The following is a 25,266-nucleotide window of genomic DNA, read 5'->3' as shown; positions in this document are numbered from 1 at the left end:
ATTAGTTGTAATCAATGTTCTAAAAATCGGCTTGGCGTGAAGGTGCCGTTCGGATTTTTCCCTAATCATTTGCCTTAGGCGCCGGGCTACTAGGCGGGCTAGGCGGATCCAAAATGGGGCTGGGCGCTAGGATCTGAACTATATTCAACCTCGCATCTTTCTTCCACTGCCGCTTTTCCTCTCTTCGAAGGCTTTACGGCCGCACATAAGTCCATCCCTCTCCTCGATTTCTCTGGGATTTGAGATCGAATCGGGTTGGGAGGTGGCAATCGTGGTGATGGATGGTTGGTGGTCACGGGGAGTGAGGAGTCTTCGACGATAACATATGGGTCTTTGAGATCAGAGTGGGCGAGAATAGGAGAGAAGAAAAGAAAGAGAGTAAGGTGATGCGGGATATGAGTGCCATGATTGTGATGATGATGATGATACGACGCTGCTGCTGCTGCAACAAATGACTTCGAATTTGAAAGTGTCTCTTCTTCTCTCCTGTACAACTAACAGATGAGATAAGATAGAGCGTTTTTTGTTTTTTTGGTCAAAGAGATAAGATAGAGCTTAATCTTTGGGCTTTATGAATATTGGGTCCGGGAATTAATATTGGGTCTGGGAGGAGGTTGACTAACAGATTGTTAGATTCATACCTACCCGATTTATTTTTAATTAATAAGTATGATTGTTTCTTTTGGCTAATGAGTATGATTGCTAAATTTTATAACATTTTTTCTCTATTTATTCTCAATTAATTGTGAACTTTAAATATTTTTATTTATATAATTATGTCATAAAAATAATATTAAAATTAAAAATTAAAAACCGCCTAGGTGGTAGGCGCTAGTCCCCGGATCACCGCCCGACTAGCGCCTAGCGTTTTTTAGAACCTTAGTTGTAATTATTCTAAGCTAGATTATATTTTGAGATGTAAATATTTTTCAAACATGCAAAATTTTGACAAGATAAAATATCCATGTTGAGGTGAATTATAAAACGAAAACAGAAGGTGTGAAATAATAGAGAAATGATTTATGTATTTATAGAAAAAATGAGATTTTGAAAAATTTTATGTTTTGATAAAAAAAATAATAATAATAACTAACTAGTGGTTGCATGTAATCCTAGCAATTCATTTGATCCTTTTAAATTTAGCATGTGCTAGCCAAAGGGCTACATTTGGCCCTTTTCTAAGCCCTTTGGCCTTTTGTGGCTCTTTAGTCATTTTCTTGGTTGTTGTTGGAGATAAAAAAGGGACTACAATTTAAGAAATAACCCTTTAGACTCGATTACTGGAGATGGCCTTACAACCCGTAGTTTTTATAAGGGAGAATTCCACAAATGGTCACTCAACTATAACTCATTTGACACTTTAGTCACTGAAATTTCAAATATATCACTTTGGTCACTCAACTATTACACTGTCAATCACTTAAGTCACTCAAAGAGTATTTTTTATAATTTTTTTTAATGAAAAAAATTAACAAAGTGACTTAAATGATTGACAGTGTAATAGTTGAGTGACCAAAGTGATATATTTGAAACTTAAGTGACCAAAATGTCAAATGGATCATAGTTGAGTGACCATTTGTGAAATTTTTCATTTTCATGAGAGTGAACATTACTCATGCAGTCATCCACTAGCTATAGGCTATAAAGGAAATGGTTGGTAGGGTTGAGATATATAATAACAAACTAAATTAGGTTTTGTTGGTATATTATACTATAAGTGGTACAACACACCAGAAAAAGATAAGTGAAATAGTGAATGATAATGGACTAACGGAAGCAAAAGAAAAAGACCAAGACCAAGACCCATTGTCAGTGATTGTCTGACGGTGAGAGAGACGGCCTATCTTCTTTCTTTAATTTTGCTCTTTAATTTCATACCACTCGGTTACGACAATAACTCGTACAATTTTACTGTATGAATCATTGATGGCTCACCAAAAACAAAATATAAAAAAATCATTGAGATAAAAAAGAAAACTTTGCCGAATGAAGTGAAAGAATTCCGAGCTTATCAAACAAATTTGCATGTCAATATATAAAATGTGGCGCTATTGATTCACACTTACTCGTGATCGAGTATAGTTGTTTCTCAATTTTCATTTCTAAGGCGATTCATTTGCTGCAAAATTGAGGATCGTTATAGAAAAACGCTTCTGTTTTGAGTCATGGCTAACGATGAAGTAGCTTTAAATGTAGAGCGCTTGGAAGAGATATCTCGAGCTCAGAGGTCAGTTCTTCATCTAACTTTAAGATTATGCAGGAGGCCAGGCATCTATCAATATTAATTATTCATACTTTGAAGCATTAATTCTAATTAAGAAGCTCCAAGAATCTGACTCTGTAATTGTTGAGTTGAGAGGAAATATCAGTTATGGATATGTCTGAACAGACCGTTGTGGAGTTAGTTCTTTACTCTATCACCACTGTATTTGGATCTAGTAGCCAAGGAGTAGACACTAACACAATGCTAAATATATTACTGGCTAGCTCCTTAAAATTTTTTGTCTGATCTTTCTGATCCATGGGTGCAATTTCATTTTTGTTGTGTCAGTATTCCAGAATTTTGGCATTCAGAGGCTGTCAAGGGGAAAGCTAAACGTGGAGGACACAGATCAAGAAAGCTATGGCCTAAACTAAAGGAAATTCTTCGGTCTTTCCTGCTGAGTTGGTGGAAAACTATATTTACAATGTCCTGCGTGCTTTCTGTCTCGGTGGATCCTTTGTTCTTATACATTCCTATCACCAACGAAGACATGAAATGTCTCAGATTGGACCAAAATCTCAAGACAGTAACTCTTTTTTTACGATCGGCGGTGGATCTCCCATGTATAGTGCACATCATTTCCCAAATTCTTGCTGTGAGACCGCGGCCGCGGCGGCGGAGGGTTAAGTTAGTGGAGCTTGCTTTGGAGATGGCTAAGCGGATTTTATGGCCGTACTTCCTAATTGATATTTTAGCTGTTCTTCCCATTCCACATGTAAGAGCACTAGAGCAGCTATATATAGCTAGCCTTTTAATTTGTTTTTCTGGTCTTTAATTTCAATCAGTTAAAACTTAAACTGAACCTCTATAATGTTTGCATGCAGGTAGTAATCCTCATTTTACTTACAAGAACGAGAAAGATTTCGAACCCGAATAGGAGGAAGTTGCTAAACTCTCTTATTCTGTTTCAATATTTTCCACGAATTTTTCGTATGTACCAATCATGTAAGGTCAATAAGGAAGAGCCTGACGAGGAGGAGGCTGGTAAGACTCGTTATGGCGACAATGGACATCGAATACCGTTCAGGGTGTACAAGTTTATCCTTGCCAGTCATGTATGTTTCCCACTAAATTTATTTAAACTTTTCCATAAGTTTGTTTCCGTCTTATCTTGAACTTCACATGTAAGTTTTGCTTTAGTGAGTCAAAATCTTTGTTATTATCTTTTCAAAAAAAAAAAAAAATCTTTGTTATTATTATTTGGGTCAGACTTGTTTTTAAAATAATGATCTCCTCTTTGTGGCTAAAGAATTCATGGTTGTCTGTTATTAACATTGAATCTAATATGAATTATGAAATTAAAACTTGCATTAAAATTGTGTTTTATTTGTTAATCTACACCCTTAATGTTGATGAATTGTGTACTTGTGTGTTTTTAGTTATTTAGGTCATGAGTTCAAATCTCAAGGATATCATAGAACCAGTAGGATGTGTGGATTGGAGATAAAAAAATAATAATAATACTCTACACCATTGATATTAAATTCAAAGACCCTCTATTAAATTCAGCAGCCTTCACTTAAAACAATTTTTTTTTAATGACATTCTCATGAAATTCATTGCTCACATCCTCCCTTCAAAAGAGGACGTTACACTTTTTCTTTTTCAACGTCCATGTGAAGCCACAATTTTACCAAGTAACTAATCAATTTGTTAATCATTTAGGTGCTTGGAGCCTTTTGGTACTTCTTTTCTATTCAAAGAGAGATGGATTGTTGGCAATATGCATGTCGAAAGGAAAGCAAATGTGAAGATTGTACTTTTGATTGTGGTGGCAATCATTCATTTAAGAATGGCAATCATTCATTTAAGAATGTCGCATTTATAAATGATTTTTGCCCCATAAGTACACCAAATTCAACAGTCTTCAATTTTGGTATATTTCTCGATGCACTTCAATCGAATATAGTGGGATCAACAGATTTTCCACAAAAATTCTTGCATTGCTTATGGTGGGGTCTTCGAAGTCTAAGGTTTGCGTATACTGTCATTCGATCTTATATATTGAGCAATGTTACAATAATAACACATATTGGTTTTCCTTCACTACAAAATAAAAATGTACCACTAGAGGTACCCTTTTGCAGCCAATGATGTCCAACTTTCATTAAAAATTCTTTCGATAACGTTTTCACGACATGTGCAATGTCACGTGAGATAATCTTGGTGTCTACAGTAGACTAGACAATTCAAATTGGAAAACCTATGTTCTACCACTTGCATATATTTATGGAGATATTTAAGTATACTCGAGGGGATGCCCTCATTTGATATTGTTTTACCATCTTTAATTTCCTGCATAGTTGGAGTCCAATTCATGTGGAACAGTTTCTAATTTGGTGTCATCGATCGATCCGTTTCTATTTTGCAGCTCATTTGGTCAAAATCTCCAGACCAGTACCTATGCTTGGGAGAATCTCTTTGCGTTTGGTATCTCTGTAGTTGGAATTATACTATTTTTAATATATCTCAATGCAGTTTTGCAGGTTAGTGGCACAGTCTTTATACGATTTTTTTTCTCTTCTAATTAATTACTGCCATCCTAACTTGTTGAATGTTGAACCTATTGAACAAAGTTCAGGTGCTTGTTGCTTTGAATTTTTCCACTTATATATTGGAATTTTTTATTGCATATATGTAACTAATACTGTTTAGACTCAATTACTCAAACGGGAACATATTTACTCAAATGAGGACCTTACTAACTTTAATGAAAACATTTTTTAGTTATCATATTAGTCATCAAAGTAGTAATATGTGTTGCTAAAAAGGTATTTGCATGTATGAGAAGTGTGCCAACCCTAAGAGCAAGTTCACCCTTTGGGTCACCAGGTCACCCACTATTCACTGCTTTTTAGTGTTAATTTCACCCTCTGGCATCGCAGCTAGAATTGATATTTGGGTGATAACATATTGGTTACACGTTCAAATGCATGCATACAAAAATTTTGGTTGTGCTTGAAATAATACCTTCCATTTGCAAGTTTACTCATTTTTTGCTAACAACTAACCTGCTGCTATTTGGTGTTGGATATATACAGTTCGTAACTACAACATCGGAAAGAAACAAGAAGGAAAGGATAAGTAAGGAGGTAGATTTATGGCTATTTAGAAAAGGCCTGCCTAGCAATTTGAAGCAAGTGATCATGCACTTCATGATACAAAAACTTAAACAGAAGATAGATGTTGGGGTGGATGATATACTCTCTATTCTTCCTTTGACACATCGTAAATACATCGAGCGTTTTCTTCGTTTGGCTATCCTTAAAAAAGTAAGTAGTTTGTTTTCCTTAACTTGTGCAAGTGTTTGAATTGTGTTTGGGAGTATATAAATATTGTACTAACAGACCGTATAATATATGATATACACATGTTGATCTAGGTGCCAATGCTTCAAACTATGGATGAAGAACTGTTGAAAGAAATATGCGAGCGCCTCCAGCCGGTGCACTATCCTGAGGACAAATGCATTATTGGAAAGGGAAAGCGACTAGACAAGATGATTTTCCTCACAAATGGCACTGTACAGACCTACAAGACCAATGGTAAAGGTGGAAAAATTGGCTCCAAGTTTCTTGAGAAAGGGGACTTCTATGGATCAGAAGAGCTTCTCAAATGGGCATCAAAATTTAGTGATGTCGAAGACTTGCCATTCTCATCGAGAATGGTTAAGCCCATCATGAAAGTTGAAGCCCTTGAGCTGAGTGCGGAGGACTTGAAGATTGTAGTCAGTAAGTTCTGGTGGCATTTCACCAAGAACAAGGATCTAACTGAGTTCAACAAGTCTGTGTTGGAGAAGTTGGCAGTATCTTCCGTAGAAAAACAATTCCGTCGCATCAGGCAAGTGATGAAAAAGAAGCATGAAATTAAGTCTCACAATAATTTGGATACTAATCAGCTGGGTAGTCGAAGTATGAAGTTGAAACGCGTCATCAGCAAGGCCATGTGGGATCAGCTACCCTCTCCGGGTCATTCTCTACATGGCTAGCTCGTTCGTTGGGTTTACTATATATTCTAGAATCATTCTTGAACTGTATATAGTTTCAAACATCGAAATCTCTAACCTTTCATCACCCTCTCCCTTTTTGATCTTAAAATGAAAGATAATCGCACTCAGAGTTGAAAGTAGCTATCTTGTAAAGAGAGTAACAAAAATCACAGTCGAGTATTATCAGTTTTTCACTCACGGCTGGCATGGTATTTCTTTCTGTAATTCTTCTTCTGCAGCTGAAAGCACAACCCTGGAGAGTCGAAAGACCCAAAACCCAGTAATCCCGGCCCACTTTTAAAATTTCAAATCAAATTTCCAATTCCACCCCTATTTAAGTAGACCAAACTCATTGGGCTGCATAAGCAGCTACCCTATCACTCTCTCAACTCAAGCGCCTGGATTGTGAGCCACTTAAACTTGGGCTTCAAGCATTGCTCTTTTTGTCTTTCAGTCAAGCATAGTTTATAATCTTAATGAATAAAAGCCCAAATGTATCTCAAATTTTGGACAGAATCGTCTCGTCTCATCCCAGTCTCCTAGGGTTCAAAGGTTTCATTGGGTTTAGCCGCCTAGGAAATCTAGAAAATGAAATCCATAATCCAGCCATACATGAAGTCTCCTTGATGGCTTCCATGGCGGGTGGTCAAGAGGAATGCTGCTAAAAATTTTCGATGAAAATTCTACAAGTTTTAATGAATTGCAATCAGAATTACAAAGTATTAATCAAATAACAATTTGCATGTGAGACTTGAGGTTTATTTACCATTTTGAGGTTTAATTATTAAATTTTTTAATGAAATTTTTTTTATGCACCGACAGTGTAAGTAACCCAACACTTATAAGATGATCTCAACCCTTAATATTTACAATCAATTTTACTTTTAATAACCAAAATATGTATTTGATGTAATTCAATCATCCATTTATGTAAATGTAAGTGCATATCGGTGCTTTTAATCCTCCCTTGTTTTTTAAGACGTATTTGGATGGCTTTGGTTGGTAGTAAACAATAATTGATCGATTAAAGAAAGACTTGGGACTAGGGTGCGAGATACGACACCTATTGTCAATGATTCTCTCTTGGGGAAATGATCATTTACCCAATTTTGGGGACATTTAACCCCACTTACCCAAACACTCTAAGAGATTGCCCACTTAATCAACAGTTTTCATTTTTCAACCCCAATTACCCAACATTTTCAACACGTGCCTGTTTTATTCAATTTTCCTGACGCTTTTGCCCCCTATAACTGAAACGCTTTCAAATCGTAACAGAAACGTGATTTAGGGAGCGAAGCTCTCCGATTTTAGAGAGAGAGGATCGGATGTATTTGTAGAGAGAGAAGCTCCCTGGTTTTTTAGAGTGGAGCTCTATCATTTTAGAGAGAGAGAGGAGCTGTGCGATTTCTATAGACAGGAGAGAGAAGCTCCCTGGTTCCGGTTTGTGGAGTTTTCCGGCGATTTCGGTGTGTGAAGCTCTTGCGATTTGTATTTAGAGCTGGTGGTAGAAGATTTGCGATTCATAGAGAGAGAAAATCTGCTTCGACTTTCACATGGATCGAGATCGAGATGCTCTTTGTGTTCCTCCAATGCGGTTTGCTTTTGTTTCTTTATATCTATCTAATCCGTTTGGCTTTTAGCTCTATTTAATCTGTTTGATTTTAGGAATTTTTTTGTACGAATTGTTGTCTTATTCTCGGACTGATTTTTCTGAATCAGAGCTTTGCGTTATGTTTGTTTTGGTTTTGAATTGTTTTTGTAATTTTGATTTGAACTTCCAGGTGTTTTTGAGTGCATTGTGTTAGTTTTGAGTTTCTGTATTAATTTCGTGGTTCTTTTGCTGAATTCATGCTTGGATTTGGGCTTGAGCTGTTTTCGAAGTGTTTTGGTAGTTCTGATTATATTTTTGGGAGGCAGTAATATTTCTAGTGGGGGCCAATAATGTGTGTTCAACGATATTTTAGTATCTATAATTGTTGCTTACTGATTTTTTATTTGAATGCATTGCAATTTATTACATCTTCCAAATTTTATTTGCTGTTTTGACTATATTATTGGGGACCAGTAGTGTGTTTATTGGGGGGTAGTAATGTTTTTATGTTTTATTAAGTCGCGGTAATTGTTGTCTAGTTATCCGTTTTTTTATTTTAAAAGTAATTTGGTACTGCTTCTATTTCGTTTTGGTAGTTTTGATTAAATTATTGGGGGGCACTACTCAGTTTATTGGGGGGCAGTAATATGTGTTTTAGGTTTAATAATAGATTCGTTTGCCTGTGTTTTCTTCGCAGGTCTATGGTTGATCCTCTGTTTGCTAGGTGCCTTTACTCTGGCAAAGGTTATGTGATTCCTTTGAATCAATGCATGAGCTACTCTGAGTTGCATGAAGACATTTTCCGTACATTCCAGTTTTTCCCAAATGATATTATTGAGCTTCAGTATTCGGTTCTAGGTTGAATTTTGGTCTACTCTCTGAACTCCGGTCTTCTTCTTCTGAGTCCCTCATCAAGTTGAATTTTGGTCTACCCATCCTACACCAAATCAAAACCAAATAGATCATTCAAAAAGAGCAAAGAGAAGGGTTCTAATTCCGTATGAAGACATTACTGGGGGGCAGTAATGTGTCTATTGCCCCCCACTAAACCATCAAAACTTGGACACTACTGCCCCCCACTAAACCATCAAAACTTGGACCAGTTTCAAGGATTCACAGTGTATTGCACTTTATCACAAAGAAATCCAAAATGATCATTTTATAATCAACAAGAGATGATTACTGTCTCCTAAGAAAGACATTATTGGGGGGCAGTAATGTGTCTACTGCCCCCCACTAAACCATCAAAACTTGGACCAGTTTCAAGGATTCACAGTGTATTGCACTTTATCACAAAGAAAACCAAAATGATCATTTTATAATCAACAAGAGATGATGATTGTCTCCTAAGAAAGACATTATTGGGGGGCAGTAATGTGTCTGCTGCCTCCCAATAGACCATCAAACATTACACCGCTTCCTATGTTTCACAGACTATAGAAGTTATTCACACTCAAAACAACAGTTAATGTCTAAAAACCCCTATTATGAGGGTCAATAATGTGTCTACTGCCCCCACTAGACTGACACAAACCTCACAATTTGCATCAAACATTACACCGCTTCCTATGTTTCACAGTTTATAGAAGTTATTCACACTCAAAACAACAATTAATGTCAAAAATCCCACATTATGATGGTCAATAATATGTCTACTGCCCCCCACTAAACTGACACAAACCACACAATTTGATTCATTTATCGACTACTGCAATTTAACACTACATTTACTTTGGAATAGCAGTTTTCAATCCGTCAATGAATAAAGCAGTAATCATTGGCCCCCAATACGAAGTCTACTGGGGGGCACTAATGTTACAACTTTTATGGTTAGGACTCCACAAGAGGCTTTCAATCACACCTCATTTTATCTAAATTAACAGTTTAGAATCGACAAACAACATTCGTATTAGATTTTCTCAATTATGAACCAGAAACCCTATATTTCACCGATTTCGGAACATGCAAAGTCGTTCGAGAAATTTCACAGATATGTAACCAAAATGAAACTTCAATATACTTTAAACGGAAGATTTTGTAATAGGTTCCTCAGAAAACATGAAAAAAACTGGAAAACGGATGCGGAAATTGAGTTTTTACCTGTTTCGATATCGTCGAAGCCAAAAAAGGGAAAACAATCGCTGGACCTTGAAGCGTTGTCGCTGTAGAACGGTGAGAATCCAGGAGAGAGAGAGAGAGAGAGAGAGAGAGAGAGAGAGAGAGAGAGAGAGAGAGAGAGAGGGAGTGAGGCAGAGAGAGAATCGGGTATGGAGGGAGGAAGATATTTGAATCGGTTTGACGTTTGATAGAGATGGGTAACTGACGAGTCGTACGGTTTTAGTGTAGTGGCACTACCGTAATAACATTTTTTTCTGGAGCCTAGATGAGTCTTGACACTGTCGAATTGGGTAAGTGGGCACAAACAGTTGAAGGTGGAGTGATTGGGCAAATATTGGGCTAAAAATGGGTAAGCGGTCACATCCCCTTCTTTTTTTGTCTTCTGTAAGAATATGTATAGTTTGATAGAGGGCTAAGAGCTAAACGACATTGTTCGGCAAATGATTAAACTTGATTACATATAATATATGGACCAACTGCATAATATATAATAGGCTAGAGCTAGAAACTTGATCTCAGTGCTTCTTTCTCAGATTAATTTGTTTCAGTTGTAGCGAGCAGAATCCAGTTTCTAAGAATTTGTGTCAAGTACTGCCGGACCATTGTGTCATAATCAGATAATTTCGAGCATTCGAGACTGTTGAGTTATGGCAAACCACGACTCTGACATAACTGTAGTAGATGTGGCGGAGAACTCGGACGAGAAAACAAAGGGGTCAACTCTATAAGAACACTTTTTCGTCTTTCATTGCTTCCTGTTATCACAATTATACTCAGAAATATTTGTTGAATCATCTAGATCTGAAATCTCAAACCCTAGCTTTTGCAATCTCATCTGTGTTCGTATTGATATACATACCTGTCTTGGTGCTTAGATTCATATAGTGAACTTGTTCGAATTCTCATATAGTCCCTTCAATTTCTGCTCAATCTATCTAGTCAAACCCTAGCCTTATCTCTCAGTATCTCATATCTACAATCATGACTGTTTCTTCGCATCAAACCGCTACTCAAACCACTGTTTACCTTCCTAATATCCTTCTTGATGACACAAATTATCCTACCTGGTTGTTTCGGATGGAGTCTTTCCTTAGAGGCCAAAACCTCTTTGGCTTTGTTGATGGTTCAACACCTTGTCCTGCACAATTTGTACTTGCCTCTGATGGCTCTACAAACACAATATCTGTTGAGTATATTCCATGGAAGACTCAAGATCAGAGCATAGTCAACATGATAGGCCAAACTTTAAGTGTTGTGGCTATGACATGTGCTGTTGGGAGCAAGTCTACTCAAGACTTATGGACTCGGCTCAAGCTAAAATTTGCTGATGCTAACAAGCAAAACATTCTGCAGCTAAAATCAAACCTCCAAAATGTGAAGAAAGGGACTGATGACATTGAGACTTATCTTGATAAAATCAAAGCTGCAAAGGATGCTCTTGAGACTGTAGGAATGTCTATTGATGATGAAGATATTGTGGTCACAGTTCTCAATGGTCTACCTTCAGAGTTTGCAGCAATAAAGACTGTTATACGTGTTCAATTCACTTGTGCATCACTCAGTCAACTCAAAACTCTGCTTAAAGCTGCTGAAATGGATATTGGAAATGAAGCACAAGGCCTGCAGAATCTGCTTACTGCAATGCTTGCAAAGATCAGTCCACACACTCTGCCATCATCTTCTGCAACTACTTATGCCACTTCCACACCACCATCATCTGTGTCTCAGCAATCACAATTGCCTCAAACTCAAGCCATACAGTTTGCATCACAGGCCTCATCCTCCAACACCTCTGCACCACCTGGATTCACAACTCAATGTCTTGCATCTTCTGGTGTTGTGCCTCAGGGATTACCTTCCTTTCCAATGTCTACTCAAACTCCATATGTTCCTATCCCAGCTATGCCTTATGGATTCACACCTATGTTCAATCCTGTGTTCAATCCCAATAATGGCATGACAGGCTTTTATGCTGGAAGAGGACCTGGCAGGTTTCAACACAATGCAGGCAGAGGCAACAATTTTGGTGGAAGAGGAAATGGCATGACCTTGACTGCAACTGGCAATCAGAATGGTGGCTTCAGGACTATTGACAACAACAATGTTGGAGGTGGTAATTCTATTACTTGCCAATGGTGTAATAAGGTTGGTCATAGTGCCAAAACCTGCAGATCTCTTCCTATGAATCAACAAGGCAACAATAACTCAAATCAAGGTGGCTGCCAGTATTGTGGGAGACATGGACATACTGCAGATAGGTGCTACTTCATTATTGGTTTTCCTGGACAACAAAATGATTCTGAAGATTCTAATGCCACTGCCATGGTTGCTGCTGCTACCAACCTTGCTCCACAATTTTGGCTAGCTGACACAGGTGCCACCAACCACATGACCAACAACTTGCAGCTACTCAACAATGTTGTTCCATATAAAAACACAGATGGTGTGCAGATTGGTAATGGTAATCAACTCCCAATTACTCACATTGGTAATGCAATGTTGGGACTGCTTAAAATGGACAATATTCTATTAATTCCAGATCTTGCAGCACACTTGCTCTCCATTTATCAACTATGCAAACAAAATAACTGCTCAGTCTGGTTTGATGAATTTATGTGTGTAATACAGGACAAGGTGCAAGGCAAGATATTATACCAGGAACTGAGTAAGCAAGGCCTTTATCCCATACCATTTGATTTACCAATGTTCAATAAAGCATCTGCAGCATCTGCTACAGCTTCTACTTCAAGTATTCAAAACACAAAAACAACTGCAAGTATTCAGCAAACAGCTTCACATTCAGCTTTTCTTGGTCAAAAGGTGCAACATCCTCTTTGGCATAAGAGATTTGGCCATCCATCCAATGAGGTGATCAAAGTAATGCTGAGCAAACACAACATAGTTCAAGCTTCTGATAGTGAGAAAAGTGTCTGTGAGTCATGTCTGTTAGGAAAATTTCACAAACTTCCTTTTCCTAGTTCTCAGTCTAGATATGCTACACCCTTTGAGCTTGTGCATTCTGATGTGTGGGGTCCTTCTCCTCACCTGTCCATAGATGGATACAGATACTTTGTTCTCTTTATTAATGATTGTACACGTTTCACTTGGATGTTTCCAATGAAAAATAAAAATGAAGTTCTTTCCTACTTCAAATCACTGTGTGCATACATCTCTACTCAATTCTCTGCTACTGTAAAAAAATTTATAAGTGATGGAGGAGGTGAATATATCAATGCAAAATTTAAGGAATTCTTGAATAACAGTGGTATTGTTCATCAAGTAGCATGTCCCTATACTCCTCAACAGAATGGAATCTCAGAGAGAAAGAACAGACATTTAAGAGAGACAGCTGTAACCCTTCTACAAAATGCTTCTCTTCCCAATCAGTTCTGGTATCATCCCTGTGCTACTGCAGCTTTTCTGATTAATCGAATACCTACTCAGGTACTCCTCATGAAATCCCCATATGAAGAGCTATACCAGTCTACTCCACAGGTGGATATGCTCAAGGTGTTTGGCTGTGCTTGCTATCCCTTGTTGACACCATATAGATCAAATAAGTTGCAGCCTAAGACTACTAAGTGTGTCTTTATTGGCTTTGCTGCTGGTTATAAAGGCTATATCTGTTACAGTCCCTCTAACAGGAAATATATCATTTCAAGGCATGTTTTCTTTTAGGAAACCACTTTTCCTTATGCTGTGAACACAGTGCAGACATCATCTTCTACAAGACATCCTCATCTGTCATCTCCTCAAGCTCAGACTACTGTGCCTTGCTTTGCTCAAACTCAGTCCCATACACACACTCATGTGCCTGCATCTGTCACTACATCATACATCACTTCAGGTCCATTATCTTCTAATCCCTTACATAATGATCATCCTGTGTCAAATCCTGTGCCATCTGATCCTGCTGCATGTGATAGTCCCACTCCCAGTGTCCATGCATCATCTGACAGTCATGACACATACTTAGAACCTCTTCATGTCACCGATGACTATAATTTTGTAAATAATGATCCTGAGATTCTGATATCTCCCTCTTCAAGTAATATCTTTGCTCCTCAAGCTGACACTGTTATACGATTTGCTGAAAGAGATGGCACCATATCATTGTCTTCTCAACCTGGAACTGGTACAATATCAGTTGTTCTTAATTATGACACTGCTCCAGCTTCCTCCACTCATATCTCAGAAGCTAATATTCTTCACCCTATTGAAGGCATTGCTCTTAATTCTTTCAATGATCATCACATGATTACAAGGGCCAAAAGAGGTATTCATAAGAAGAAATGTTTTCTGGAATCATTCTCTCATGATTATCTTGATCCGAGTGCCACAGAACCTGCCAACTATAAAGCTGCACTTCAAACTCTAGAATGGAAGAATGCAATGCTTGAGGAGTATAATGCTCTTATGAACCAACACACATGGACTTTGGTACCTCTTCCCCCTGACAAAAATCTTGTCTCCTGCAAATGGTTGTTTAAAGTCAAGAGAAATGCAAATGGCTCTATTGCTCGTCATAAAGCACGACTTATTGCAAGAGGATTCAGTCAGGAATATGGAGTGGATTATGATGAAACCTTTTCTCCTGTGGTTCGGCATACAACAGTGAGACTAATTCTTTGCTTGGCTGCCTATCATAGCTGGGAACTTCATCAGTTAGATGCTAAGAATGCATTTTTGCATGGTCTCCTAACTGAGGAGGTATATATGACACAGCCTGGTGGTTTTGTTGATCCTCATACTCCTCACTATGTCTGCAAATTAAATAAGTCACTCTATGGTCTTAAGCAGGCCCCCAGAGCTTGGAATGAGAGGTTCACTACTTTTCTCCCCACTATTGGCTTCTCTTCCTCCTATGCTGATCCAAGCTTGTTCATCAAACAAACCCAGTCTGATTATATCTTTCTACTTCTGTATGTGGATGATATAATCATTACTGGTTCTTGTGAAATATTGATTGCTTCAGTTAAACATGCTTTGCAACAGGAGTTTGACATGACAGACTTGGGAAAACTCCTTTATTTCCTTGGTCTCGAGATTCAGTATCTGCCAGATGGTTTATTCGTTTCACAAAGGAGTATACTAAAGATTTGTTACATAAATCTGGCTTGGATGACTGTCACACTCACTCTACACCCTGCAGATCTGGTTTAAATTAAGCTATTCAAAGACACAGGCACTCCCTTGCAGCCTCATGATGTTATTCAGTTTTGAAGTTTGGTTGGATGCCTCCAATATCTAACCTTCACAAGGCCAGGCATCTCTTATGCAGTCAACTCAGTTTGTCAATTTCTACACAATCCTACTGATGAACACATGACTGCTGCACACAGGATTCTCAGATACATCAAAGGCACCATGGATCAAGGTATTTTCTTCCAGAAGGGACACAACACTCACAAAGACACTGCACTGCAGCTTCAAGCATATTGTGATGTTGATTGGGCTGGGGATCCAAATGATCGAAAGTCTACCACAGGATTCGTGATCCTCCTTCATAATTCCCCAATATCTTGGTGCAGTAAGAAACAAACTGCAGTGTCTAGGTCTTCCACTGAAGCTGAGTACAGGAGCATGGCAGACACTACCTCAGAAGTCATGTGGTTAATGCATTTACTCCATGACCTTCATGTCCATCTTGCTGATGTTCCAGTGATTCATTGTGACAATATTTCTGCTCTTGCCTTGGCCACAAACCCAGTCTATCATTCCAAGTTGAAGCACATTGTGGTTGACGTGCATTTTACTCGCAATCAAGTCAAGGCAGGCTCTCTCAAACTGCAATTCATCACATCCAGAAATCAGCTGGCTGATCTTTTCACTAAAGGACTGTGCTCACCTCAACACTCTTATCTTTGCTCCAGCTTGATGCTTTGCACCTCCCATCAAGCTGAGGAGGGGTGTTAGGATTATGAGTGTTAGTTAGTTAATTAGGGTTAATTAGTTAGGTTAATTAGGTACTAATTCTGTTATCAGTATGCATGAGTTGTCTTCATGTGAGCTATAGATAGTATACACGTGTCAATCAACTGTGTTCTTTCAGCTACTATATATAGTCCTACTGTACCTAACTTCACAATCGATGGAATAGATCATCTTCTTCATTTTACATTTCTCTCTCTAGCTTAGCTTTGCTTCTGTAGCTTTCATGTATTCTTATAAATGGTTCACATATAATATATTACATAGATCCGCTACTACATACTGGTATAAACAAGTTTAGTTATCTCGTTAATGAAGCTTATATATCTTTCCTCTTAATTATCAGAGGGTTTTAGATTATTGGCAAGTAGAGACTGCAACAGGTAAATCTGCCGCAAAGGATGAAGGAAATAGAAGCAAATGAACAAGAACATTCAAGAAAATTGTTGATCCAGAAGGGAATTTCCTTCCAGTATGGAATAACTAGTCATATTTATTATTACATGCGTGGTTGCTGTGTCGCTCGATCCTTTGTTCTTCTACATTCCTGTCATTCCAATAGTAAATGAAGACATGAAGTGCCTCATTTTGGACAAAAACTTGAAGGCAATAGCTCTTGCAACAAGATTGTTTACAGATCGCTTCTACATGATGGACATTCTTTTAGCTATTCCTATAGCTAAATCACCATAAGCTAGATCTGGGGATCCCTCAAATGGAAGAAATCAGCACTTCATCGTGTTTTGGCAATAGCAAACGTGTCTATGGTAGTAGCTAAACGGATTTTCCGATCATACATTTTAGCTGTTCTTCCTGTTCCACAGGTAAGTTGATCGATGAGCTATTATTTCTCTATTTCTCTCAAGTTTTAATAGATTTTCTCTGTACATAGCATTGCCTCGTTGGGGACTTGGTTACTAAATCGAGAGCTTATTTTACTTTGTCTAAAACCTCCAATTTTCTTAGTTACCTTCGACAACCCACACATTCATTTATTTGCTTGAACGGCGACTATATTGTGTTGGTACTTTGTTCATTTGCAAATATTAGGATCGATACATTGTTGCAGTCCTAAATTAGGGTGCGCCAACTACATCACTCCTAATATGCAAATTACATTGTGGTAATCAGATATTAGGATAGATACATTGTTGCAGTCCTAAATTAGGATGCGCCGACTACATCACTCCTAATATGCAAATTACATTGTGGTGATCAAAGACTAGGCCTTGGATCTTGGTCCCGAATAGTCGTCTTGCCCGAACAGACCTCTTTTGACGTCTTTCTCTGTTTCAGATAGATATGAGAGCAGTTACAATTACAAAGGACACATTTGTTCGATTTTGAAATTCAAATCAAACAGTTGTAACTTCTCATACCAGTTCAATCTGAACTCTATAAAAGACTCACAAAAGGCCAATTCTGAGACATCAGTTTTGAGACTCACATATCTTACTGTTAACGTTAGTGATCCGTGGGATCTCTAGTTAGCTTTAGAGAGAGAGAGAGAGTGACACGAGATGTATAGTGGTTCACCTCCCGCCTTAGCGGGAGACTACGTCCACTTGAAAGCTTATACTAGTGTGTCGAGCCTTGCGGCCCAACAAGATTACAAGAAATGCAATGGAGTTATGTTGAATGAATGGTGTTTAAGTGGGAGGAGGCATTCCTTTTATAGGTGAAGGAATGCTTCTCCTTTACATTTTCTTAGATGTGGGATGCAAAACTACTATTCTAGTCTAGAAAGCCTATTTGTGAGGGCATGTTGGCAAGGCCGGGAAGGTGGCTTCCCGGCGAAGGATTTGCGACTTCCGGATACCGTAGCGTAGCTTGAACATAGGGCTACAAGATGCATGTCTCGGTTGGGCCTCACCATGGCTTGTGGGTGTCTCAAAGAGGGTGTTACTTATGCTTGGTGATGTAGTAAATATACTCCATATTGTTGGAGGTATGTACAAGTCCCCGAAGTCCCCAAGTAAGAGGAGCTTCTTGGTTGGGGAGTTATAACCACGATGTCATCAAGCATAAGTAACCGGGCGGCACGGAGCCCCTACACTTACATAAAATCTTATGAGAGAAAACACAGATTGACGTTTGCGATAGAATCCAAGGCAACACTGCTAACCTTGGATTGAGAGTTGAATCCTGCAGGGCAGACGTCCTAGAAGATCTACAGCAAGTGTGTAGGGACGTATTTCTGTCTTAGGACATTGTACCAAAGCAAGCCTCTCTCAAAGATTCAAGTCAGTGAATTCGATTTCTCCTTTCTTGATATACTTTCATTTGTTCTTTACGTATTGTTATCATTCCTTTTAATTTTAGGATTGCAACTTCACTGCAATCCTTTGTCGTATTTCAATCTACCTTTAATTTTACTTTAATATTTTAGGATTGCTAACTACTTCCAATCCTAGTCGTAAATATATATACATATCTGGTTGCAAACAACGTTCTGTTTCTTGAATTGATCTGTCACTTACAGTAAATATTTCTAACATATTGTTGAATAAATTTCAGTGAAATACTAAAACTAAATTAAGGATTGTTTTAGAGAAACGAGAATTAAGAGAAAATCGATGTGTATTCTTATTGATAATAGGGGCCTCTTTATATAGAGGATTACAAGGCATAGAACCTGAATTGTACAAGGAAATGTAACAAGGAAAGTTAATCATACATTGAATATGAATCTCTAAGATTCTCCGAGATTATCTAATTAAACCTAGAGTTTGGGCTAGACACAAAATAGAGATTTACTTGAACATTCCCCCTTGTGTCGCCCAAACTTGGTGCTCCTCTTATTGCTTCGTCAAAAACCTTGCCGAGTAACAAAAACTCTGTAGGACAAAAATAACCTCGGTCGAAGGAGAAAAAGAGTACAACACACCCTTTACGTTTCGAGATGAACATGTAGACATCTCCCCCTGATGACTACGATCATGGGAGTTTAGATAACTTTTGCAAGCCAATGCTTGCCACATGTTTCTCGAACGTGGATTTAGGCAATGACTTAGTGAACAAGTCTGCCACATTATCCTCATATCGAACCTGGTTCACTTTGATCTTGAGGAGCTTCTGTTATTGTTGATTGTAGAAGAATTTGGGCTATATGTGCTTGGTGTTGCCGCCTTTGATGTAGCCTTGGTTCATTTGTTCAATGCAAGCAGCATTATCCTCATAAATGCTCGTGGGCTCATCTGTGGTAGACTTCAGACCACAATTACTTCGAACATGCGTAATTATGGATCAAAGCCATATACATTCACGAACTGCTTCGTGAAGAGCAATAATCTCTGCATGATGCGAAGAGGTAGCGACTAAGGTCTGCTTTGTAGACCTCCAAAATATCGCCGTCTTTCCCACAGTGAACACATAACCAGTTTGGGAACGACCTTTGTGTGGGCCAGAGAGGTACCCAGCATCAGCAAAACCTTCCAAAACACTTATATCATTTTGGGATGGGGATAGGGGACATGAACCACTATGTATGGCGTCCCTGGCATTTGATGGGTCCGAATCCATCGTCTCTCTGTAGGGATAAAACAAGTTCATATCAATCGTACCACTTAGGTATCGAAAGATATCTTTAACACCAGTCCAATGGCGTCGTGCTAGCGCAGAGCTATATCTAGTTAACAAGTTCACATCGAATAAGATATCAGGTCGTGTGCATTGTGCTAAGTATAATAATGCGCCTATTGCACTTAGGTAGGGCACTTTTGCCTCTAGCACTTCTTCATCGTCTTCTTTTGGACGAAATGGATCATTCTTTGGATCAAGACTACGGACTACCACTGGGGTATTTGAAGGCTCAATTTTGTCAATATTGAAGTGCCTAAGCATCTTTTGGGTATAAGCTGATTGATGAATCAGGATACTACCTTCACGATGCTCAAGTTTCAAACCGAGGCAAAACCGTGTTTTCCCAAGATCTTTCATCTCAAACTCGGATTTCAAGTGTTTAGCGGTTTCCCTTAACTCTTTAAGGGTGCCAATTATGTTCATGTCATCGACATAGACCGCTACTATTGTAAATCCGGAACTTGTCCTTTTTATGAACACACATGGGCATAGTTCGTTGTTGACATATCCTTTACCAATCAAGTAATCACTTAGACGGTTATACCGCATCCGTCCGGATTGTTTCAATCCATATAGTGAGCGTTTCAATCTTATGGCAAACGCGCTCCGTGGTTTAGAGCTACTCGATTTGGGTATCTGAAGGCCATCTGGAACCTTCATGTATATCTCTATATCTGCAGTAACCACATACATAAGCTGGATGTTCAGTTTTTCAGAAACTACCAAACTGACAAGGTAGCGAAACTGATAGGAGCATTTTAATGCGATGTTTTAATAGTTATTTCCTCATATTTTACTTAGTTATTTCCTTAAATAAATAAATTTTAATTTAGTTTTTATTTTCTAGGTACATTGGAATAAATGACAAGGAAACGAGCTGAAATTAAGAAATGGAGTTTTCCTGGTCTAACTAGGAATCCCAGTCAACGCAGGAATCCTGATGAGGCTAGGAAACCTGAAGGCATTAGGAGACCACATGGCTTGAAGATGATGTGGGGGATATTATGGGAGATTAAAATCTGATTTTTGCATGGGAAATTATGGAGATAATGTGAAAATCAAGGAGATTACGTTGAGAAAATCTTGGGAGAGTTTCATGGGATTGTGCAACAAGAAAAGGCTCAAAACAAGTCCAGATTCGTTCCTTAATTCCCTCAAGATATGTTGGCTGAAATTAGAGAATAAAATCTGCAATTTTAATGTGAAAATCACGAGAAAATCAAAGGGAGGATATTAAGGATAAAGCCATTGAGAGATTTAAGGGAGAAAATTTCCAAAATGAGTCCGGATACTTTGTGAATAAAATCACAATGTGAATAAAATCACATTGTGATATTTGGCCGAAAATTGGCCGAAAATTGTGAATAAAATCAGATTAAATCATGGGAAAATCAGCAACAAAATATTATGGATTGATTTTGGAGCTTTTTGATTGGTTGGATGACACAACAGAGCTAACGTGGCGCTACGTGATTGGTTGGAGCTGTGTGGTGCAACTAGAAAATTCCTTAGAAATTAAATTCATGAAGCCTTGCCTTCCCCTATATATACTCTCCTCTCTAGACGTTTTACAGACACCATCATACCACAACCACCACCACACCACACCATCAACAACAACCACCACCACACCACACCATCACACCACAACCACCACCACACCACACCATCACACCACAACACACGTCTCTCCTTCAGTAAATAAACATCAGAAAAATTCTCTCCATTCTCTAGTCTTCAGAAGCTCTGCGTCTCAACCAAGGAGGAGAAGAAGTCATGCAATACATCAAGATCCTATCCACCATCCACCCTTGTGTCGTCCCTAGAAGATTGCTTGCTTTCAAGGATCTTCAAGTTCTTCGTCTCAAGGCTTCATCATCCATCTTTCACGGTGTATTTCATACTTTCTTTTCTTTTCCTTTGTTTGATTTGTAGAGTTATGAATTCTAGTTAACATGACGTTAAGAACAAAGTTTAAAGCCCGTTTATATATTTTGAAATAAAATTGTGATTTCTTTACGTTGATTCATATGTTGCTTATGTCAGATTGCTTGATTGATTTTGGATTACAGAAAACTTTTATATGTGTGTGTTCTTTGGTGGCCAACTTAGGATATATGCATGTAATTGGAGCTAATTTAAGTAGTGAAGGCTTTGGACAAAAGTCAAAATCAATTAAGGAGGATTGCAAATAGGTGAACTTATTCATAACTAGGTTGTGCACTTTGGTTAACATCATTTCTTTGTTCTTAATGCGTTGAATGTGTTCTTGATTAGCTAGCTTTCTAGACTATGATTGCATGTTCAATAGAATTGATTTAGGTGCTTTCACTTAGATTAATTATTCAAGAAAAGTAAAAAATGGGAAATCGTTTGCTTTCTAACGTTTCACATTGTCAACTTCTTTCTCATGACATAGAAGATCAACTATAGGAATTGTGATTGGATTTCATTCATATGATTGTGGATTTGATCTTTGTTCCTTGCGTTCCACCCTTGTATATGTGTTTTTGTATTTTCTTTCTTTTATTTATTTTAATTTTCAAAACTCTAATTCTTAAACCCCCCTTTTCGTTATTTGTATATATTTTTGTAAATATTATACTTTATACTTTTATTAATTCTTTATTTGTTTTACAATGACAGGTGTACCCTCAATCCCCTGTTAGAACGATCCTTACTTATTCTATACTAACGATGACATTTTCAGGGTTAAATTATACGCTTATTTATAGCGTATCAGAAACGTAATGACGTCCATTATGGGAGAACAGGTCTCCTCGTAGTCGATTCCAGGGCATTGTGAGAAGCCTTACACCACAAGGCGAGCTTTGTACCTTACAATCTCGTTTTTCTCATTACGCTTTCTAACGAATACCCATTTATGACCAACTAGTTTAGTGTTGGGTGATATTGGCACAACCTTTCCAAATACCTTTCTTTTCGCTAGAGAATCAAGTTCTGCCTGGATCGCATCTTTTCATTTTAACCAATCAACTCTACGTTATCAACGGAGTGTGGTTCGATGTCATCAGTCTCAATAATCTCACGCATTATGGAATACGCGAATACATCATCAATGATGATGGAGCTTCTTTCCCACGTCCCATGTACACTAGTGTAATTTACAGAGATCTCTACTTTCTCAGGGGTAGGTTATAACATTGAGGCGTCTCCTAATGATGTCTCTTGGACATAACCACAATCCGGAACATTCTCATGGGACGAATTTTGAGTATCGATGATCAAAGAATTTATTTGTGCCTCATTCGCTCTCTTTCTAGGGCGAGTATCCTTCGAACCAATTGGTCCACCGCGCTTCCTTACTGGACCTGCGGCCATAGATACCACATCACTGCCAATATGGGCAGTGACACCATCTCCTGGTAAAGCAGGAGCGGCATTACATCCAGTATTTGGGACGTCAATCCTTGTCGGCACGTTTGTAGCAGGTATGTGTGATCTCGTCACTTTGGCAATATCAGAAAACACATCAGGCAGAGTGTCTGCTACGTTCTGGAGCTCGATAATTCGTCACATTTCAAGTTCGGACTGTGCGGTACGGGGATCGAGAAGACACATAGTGGGAATAGACCACCACAATTCCTGTCGTTCCTGTTGAACATCTGTGTTCTTATCTCCCCCTAACGATGGAAAGACTATCTCATCAAAGTGACAATCCGCAAATCTAGCGGTAAAGAGATCGCATGTCAAGGGTACAAGATAGCGAACGCTAATTGGAGATTCATATCCAACATAGATGCCCATTCGTCATTGTGGACCCATCTTAGTACGCTGTGGCTGCGTAATAGGCACATAAATGGCACACCCAAAAATGCGATATCAAGCTCGTACCCAGTCACTAGTTTTAACGCAGAATAAGATTGGGTGGCAGTGGATCGTAGACGAATTAGAGTCGTTGCATGCAGTATTGTATATCCCCAAGCGGAAACAGGGAGACTGGTGCTATCATCTGGTGCTATAACCAATGTCCGTGCTATCATTTGTAGTCGTTTGATAGCGACTTCCGCGAGACCATTTTGGGTATGAACATGAGGAACTGGATGCTTTACATAAATCCCTAGTGACATGCAATAGTCATCGAACATTTTCGATGTAAACTCCTCAGGATTATCAAGTCGAATTGACTTAATTAGATGGTCAGGGTAGTAAGCCCGTAGACGGATAATCTGGGCGAGGAGTTTAGCATAAGCAGCATTTGTGAGCCCCAGAAAAGTTTATCGAGCTTAAGTGAAGTAGTTCGATAATGTACTTATTGATCTCGAGAAACATCTAGGTGCTCAAGAAACTTTTCAGAAATTTTCATAAAGTGAACTCTGCGATTTAAGAGTTGGATAATAAAGTACATGACACAACGAGTTCGTGGAAATTTTAGGAAGATTTTTCGGACACCCGAAGTGTTTATAATGAATTTCCGAAGTTTGGAAATTATGGAAATTCATTTAAATAAAAAGAAATTTCCACGGTGCAATCTTGGCCATCCATCCACCCACCGCTTGATCGTGGTCGTTCACTGTTAATTGGACAAATCTATATATAGGTGTTTGATCAAATGGAAGATCCAGAATGATCGAGAGAGAGAGAGAGAGAGCTAGGAGCTCTCTGGCCCGACACCTCAACCCGGTCGGCGCTCCACCGTCAAGCCACTCCGACCGGCGCACGGACACCATCACCTTCGTCTCTGCGTCGCCTACGTCCCTGTGCCTTTGGATCACTTATGCATTGAACGGAGAGGGAGAAACGACGACCGGAAGCTCCGAGACTTCTCCGGCTAGCTATGCAATTCCCGGCGATTCCTACCACCATTTTTGGCTACCTGTGGTATGAAATCTCATCTCCTAGTCCTGCTCTACACGTTTCTGCACTTAGTTTTGAATTAGATTCAGTTTTGATGATTTATGTTTCTGGGTAGTTACGGCCTGGCCGTGTTCTTCGTCGCCGGCGACCTCTCAGGCATTTCTGGGCTTCGTTTCTTGCTTGGCTGCACTCACAGGCTAACAATCGAAGATCTTTCTGGTTGTTGGCATCACACTCATCAGTTCATCACCCATTCTCGTCTCGGCAGTGAGTTCTGGGAACTAAGTTGGGTTGATTCAGGTTGATTTCCTGTTTCGAAGGTATAATCTCGACCTAGAATCACGTTTTGTTCTTGTGTTAGTGATCGAAAGTTATGGAACTGAGCTTGGTTTGATATGATGAAATTGAAGACTCTGTTATTGAATTGGCTATGTTGTTTTGTTTATGGTGTTTTAAGTTGTTACAAGTCAATCTGGGAATTGATATTTGAATTGAGATTTTGGACTGAAATTGGCTGCATGTGTTGTTGGTATTTTACTGGTATGGCTGTTGTGAGTGGAATTGTCTGCTAAAGAAAATTTACTGAAAGTTTGGATCAAGTTCTAAACATGGGTGTCCACAGCAAATTAGGTACACCCATTTTGAGTCGAAATTGGCCTCAGTAAATCGGGTACGCGCTTGAAATTAAGTCGTTATTTGATTTACTTCGACGTAGTGGTAATTAGTCGATATCGTAACCTTCAAATGAATGTTGTTGTGATTGGTCAAACGTGGTCAAATCGGTCAACATCAAGGTTCTAAAAATCGGCCTAGGCAGCGCCTAGGCTCTAGGCGCAGCATTTCCGTCCCGATTCTCCCCTAGTCGAGAGAGCTGGGCGCTGGGAGTAAAGTCGGCCGCCTAGGAGGCCTAGACGGGGCTGGGCGGGCTCTGGGTGATAGGCGCCTAGGCGCGTTCTGTAATTTTTTTTCTTT

General features: G+C 38.8%; 1 protein-coding gene across 1 annotated transcript; it reads left to right on the top strand.

Moving 5' to 3' along the window:
• Positions 1-1,931: 1,931 nt before the first annotated feature.
• On the top strand, positions 1,932-6,439 carry LOC121051439 (cyclic nucleotide-gated ion channel 1-like). Its single transcript, XM_040513810.1, has 7 exons — positions 1,932-2,227; positions 2,552-2,978; positions 3,088-3,318; positions 3,929-4,236; positions 4,635-4,749; positions 5,305-5,535; positions 5,646-6,439. Exons 1-7 carry the CDS (start codon positions 2,166-2,168, stop codon positions 6,249-6,251), a joined length of 1,980 nt encoding a protein of 659 aa, XP_040369744.1. The 5' UTR covers positions 1,932-2,165; the 3' UTR covers positions 6,252-6,439.
• The last annotated feature ends 18,827 nt before the right edge of the window (positions 6,440-25,266 follow it).

This window comes from Rosa chinensis, chromosome 1, assembly GCF_002994745.2.
Source record: "Rosa chinensis cultivar Old Blush chromosome 1, RchiOBHm-V2, whole genome shotgun sequence".
NCBI lineage: Eukaryota > Viridiplantae > Streptophyta > Magnoliopsida > Rosales > Rosaceae > Rosa > Rosa chinensis.
This window is presented reverse-complemented; position numbering and strand designations above follow the sequence as displayed.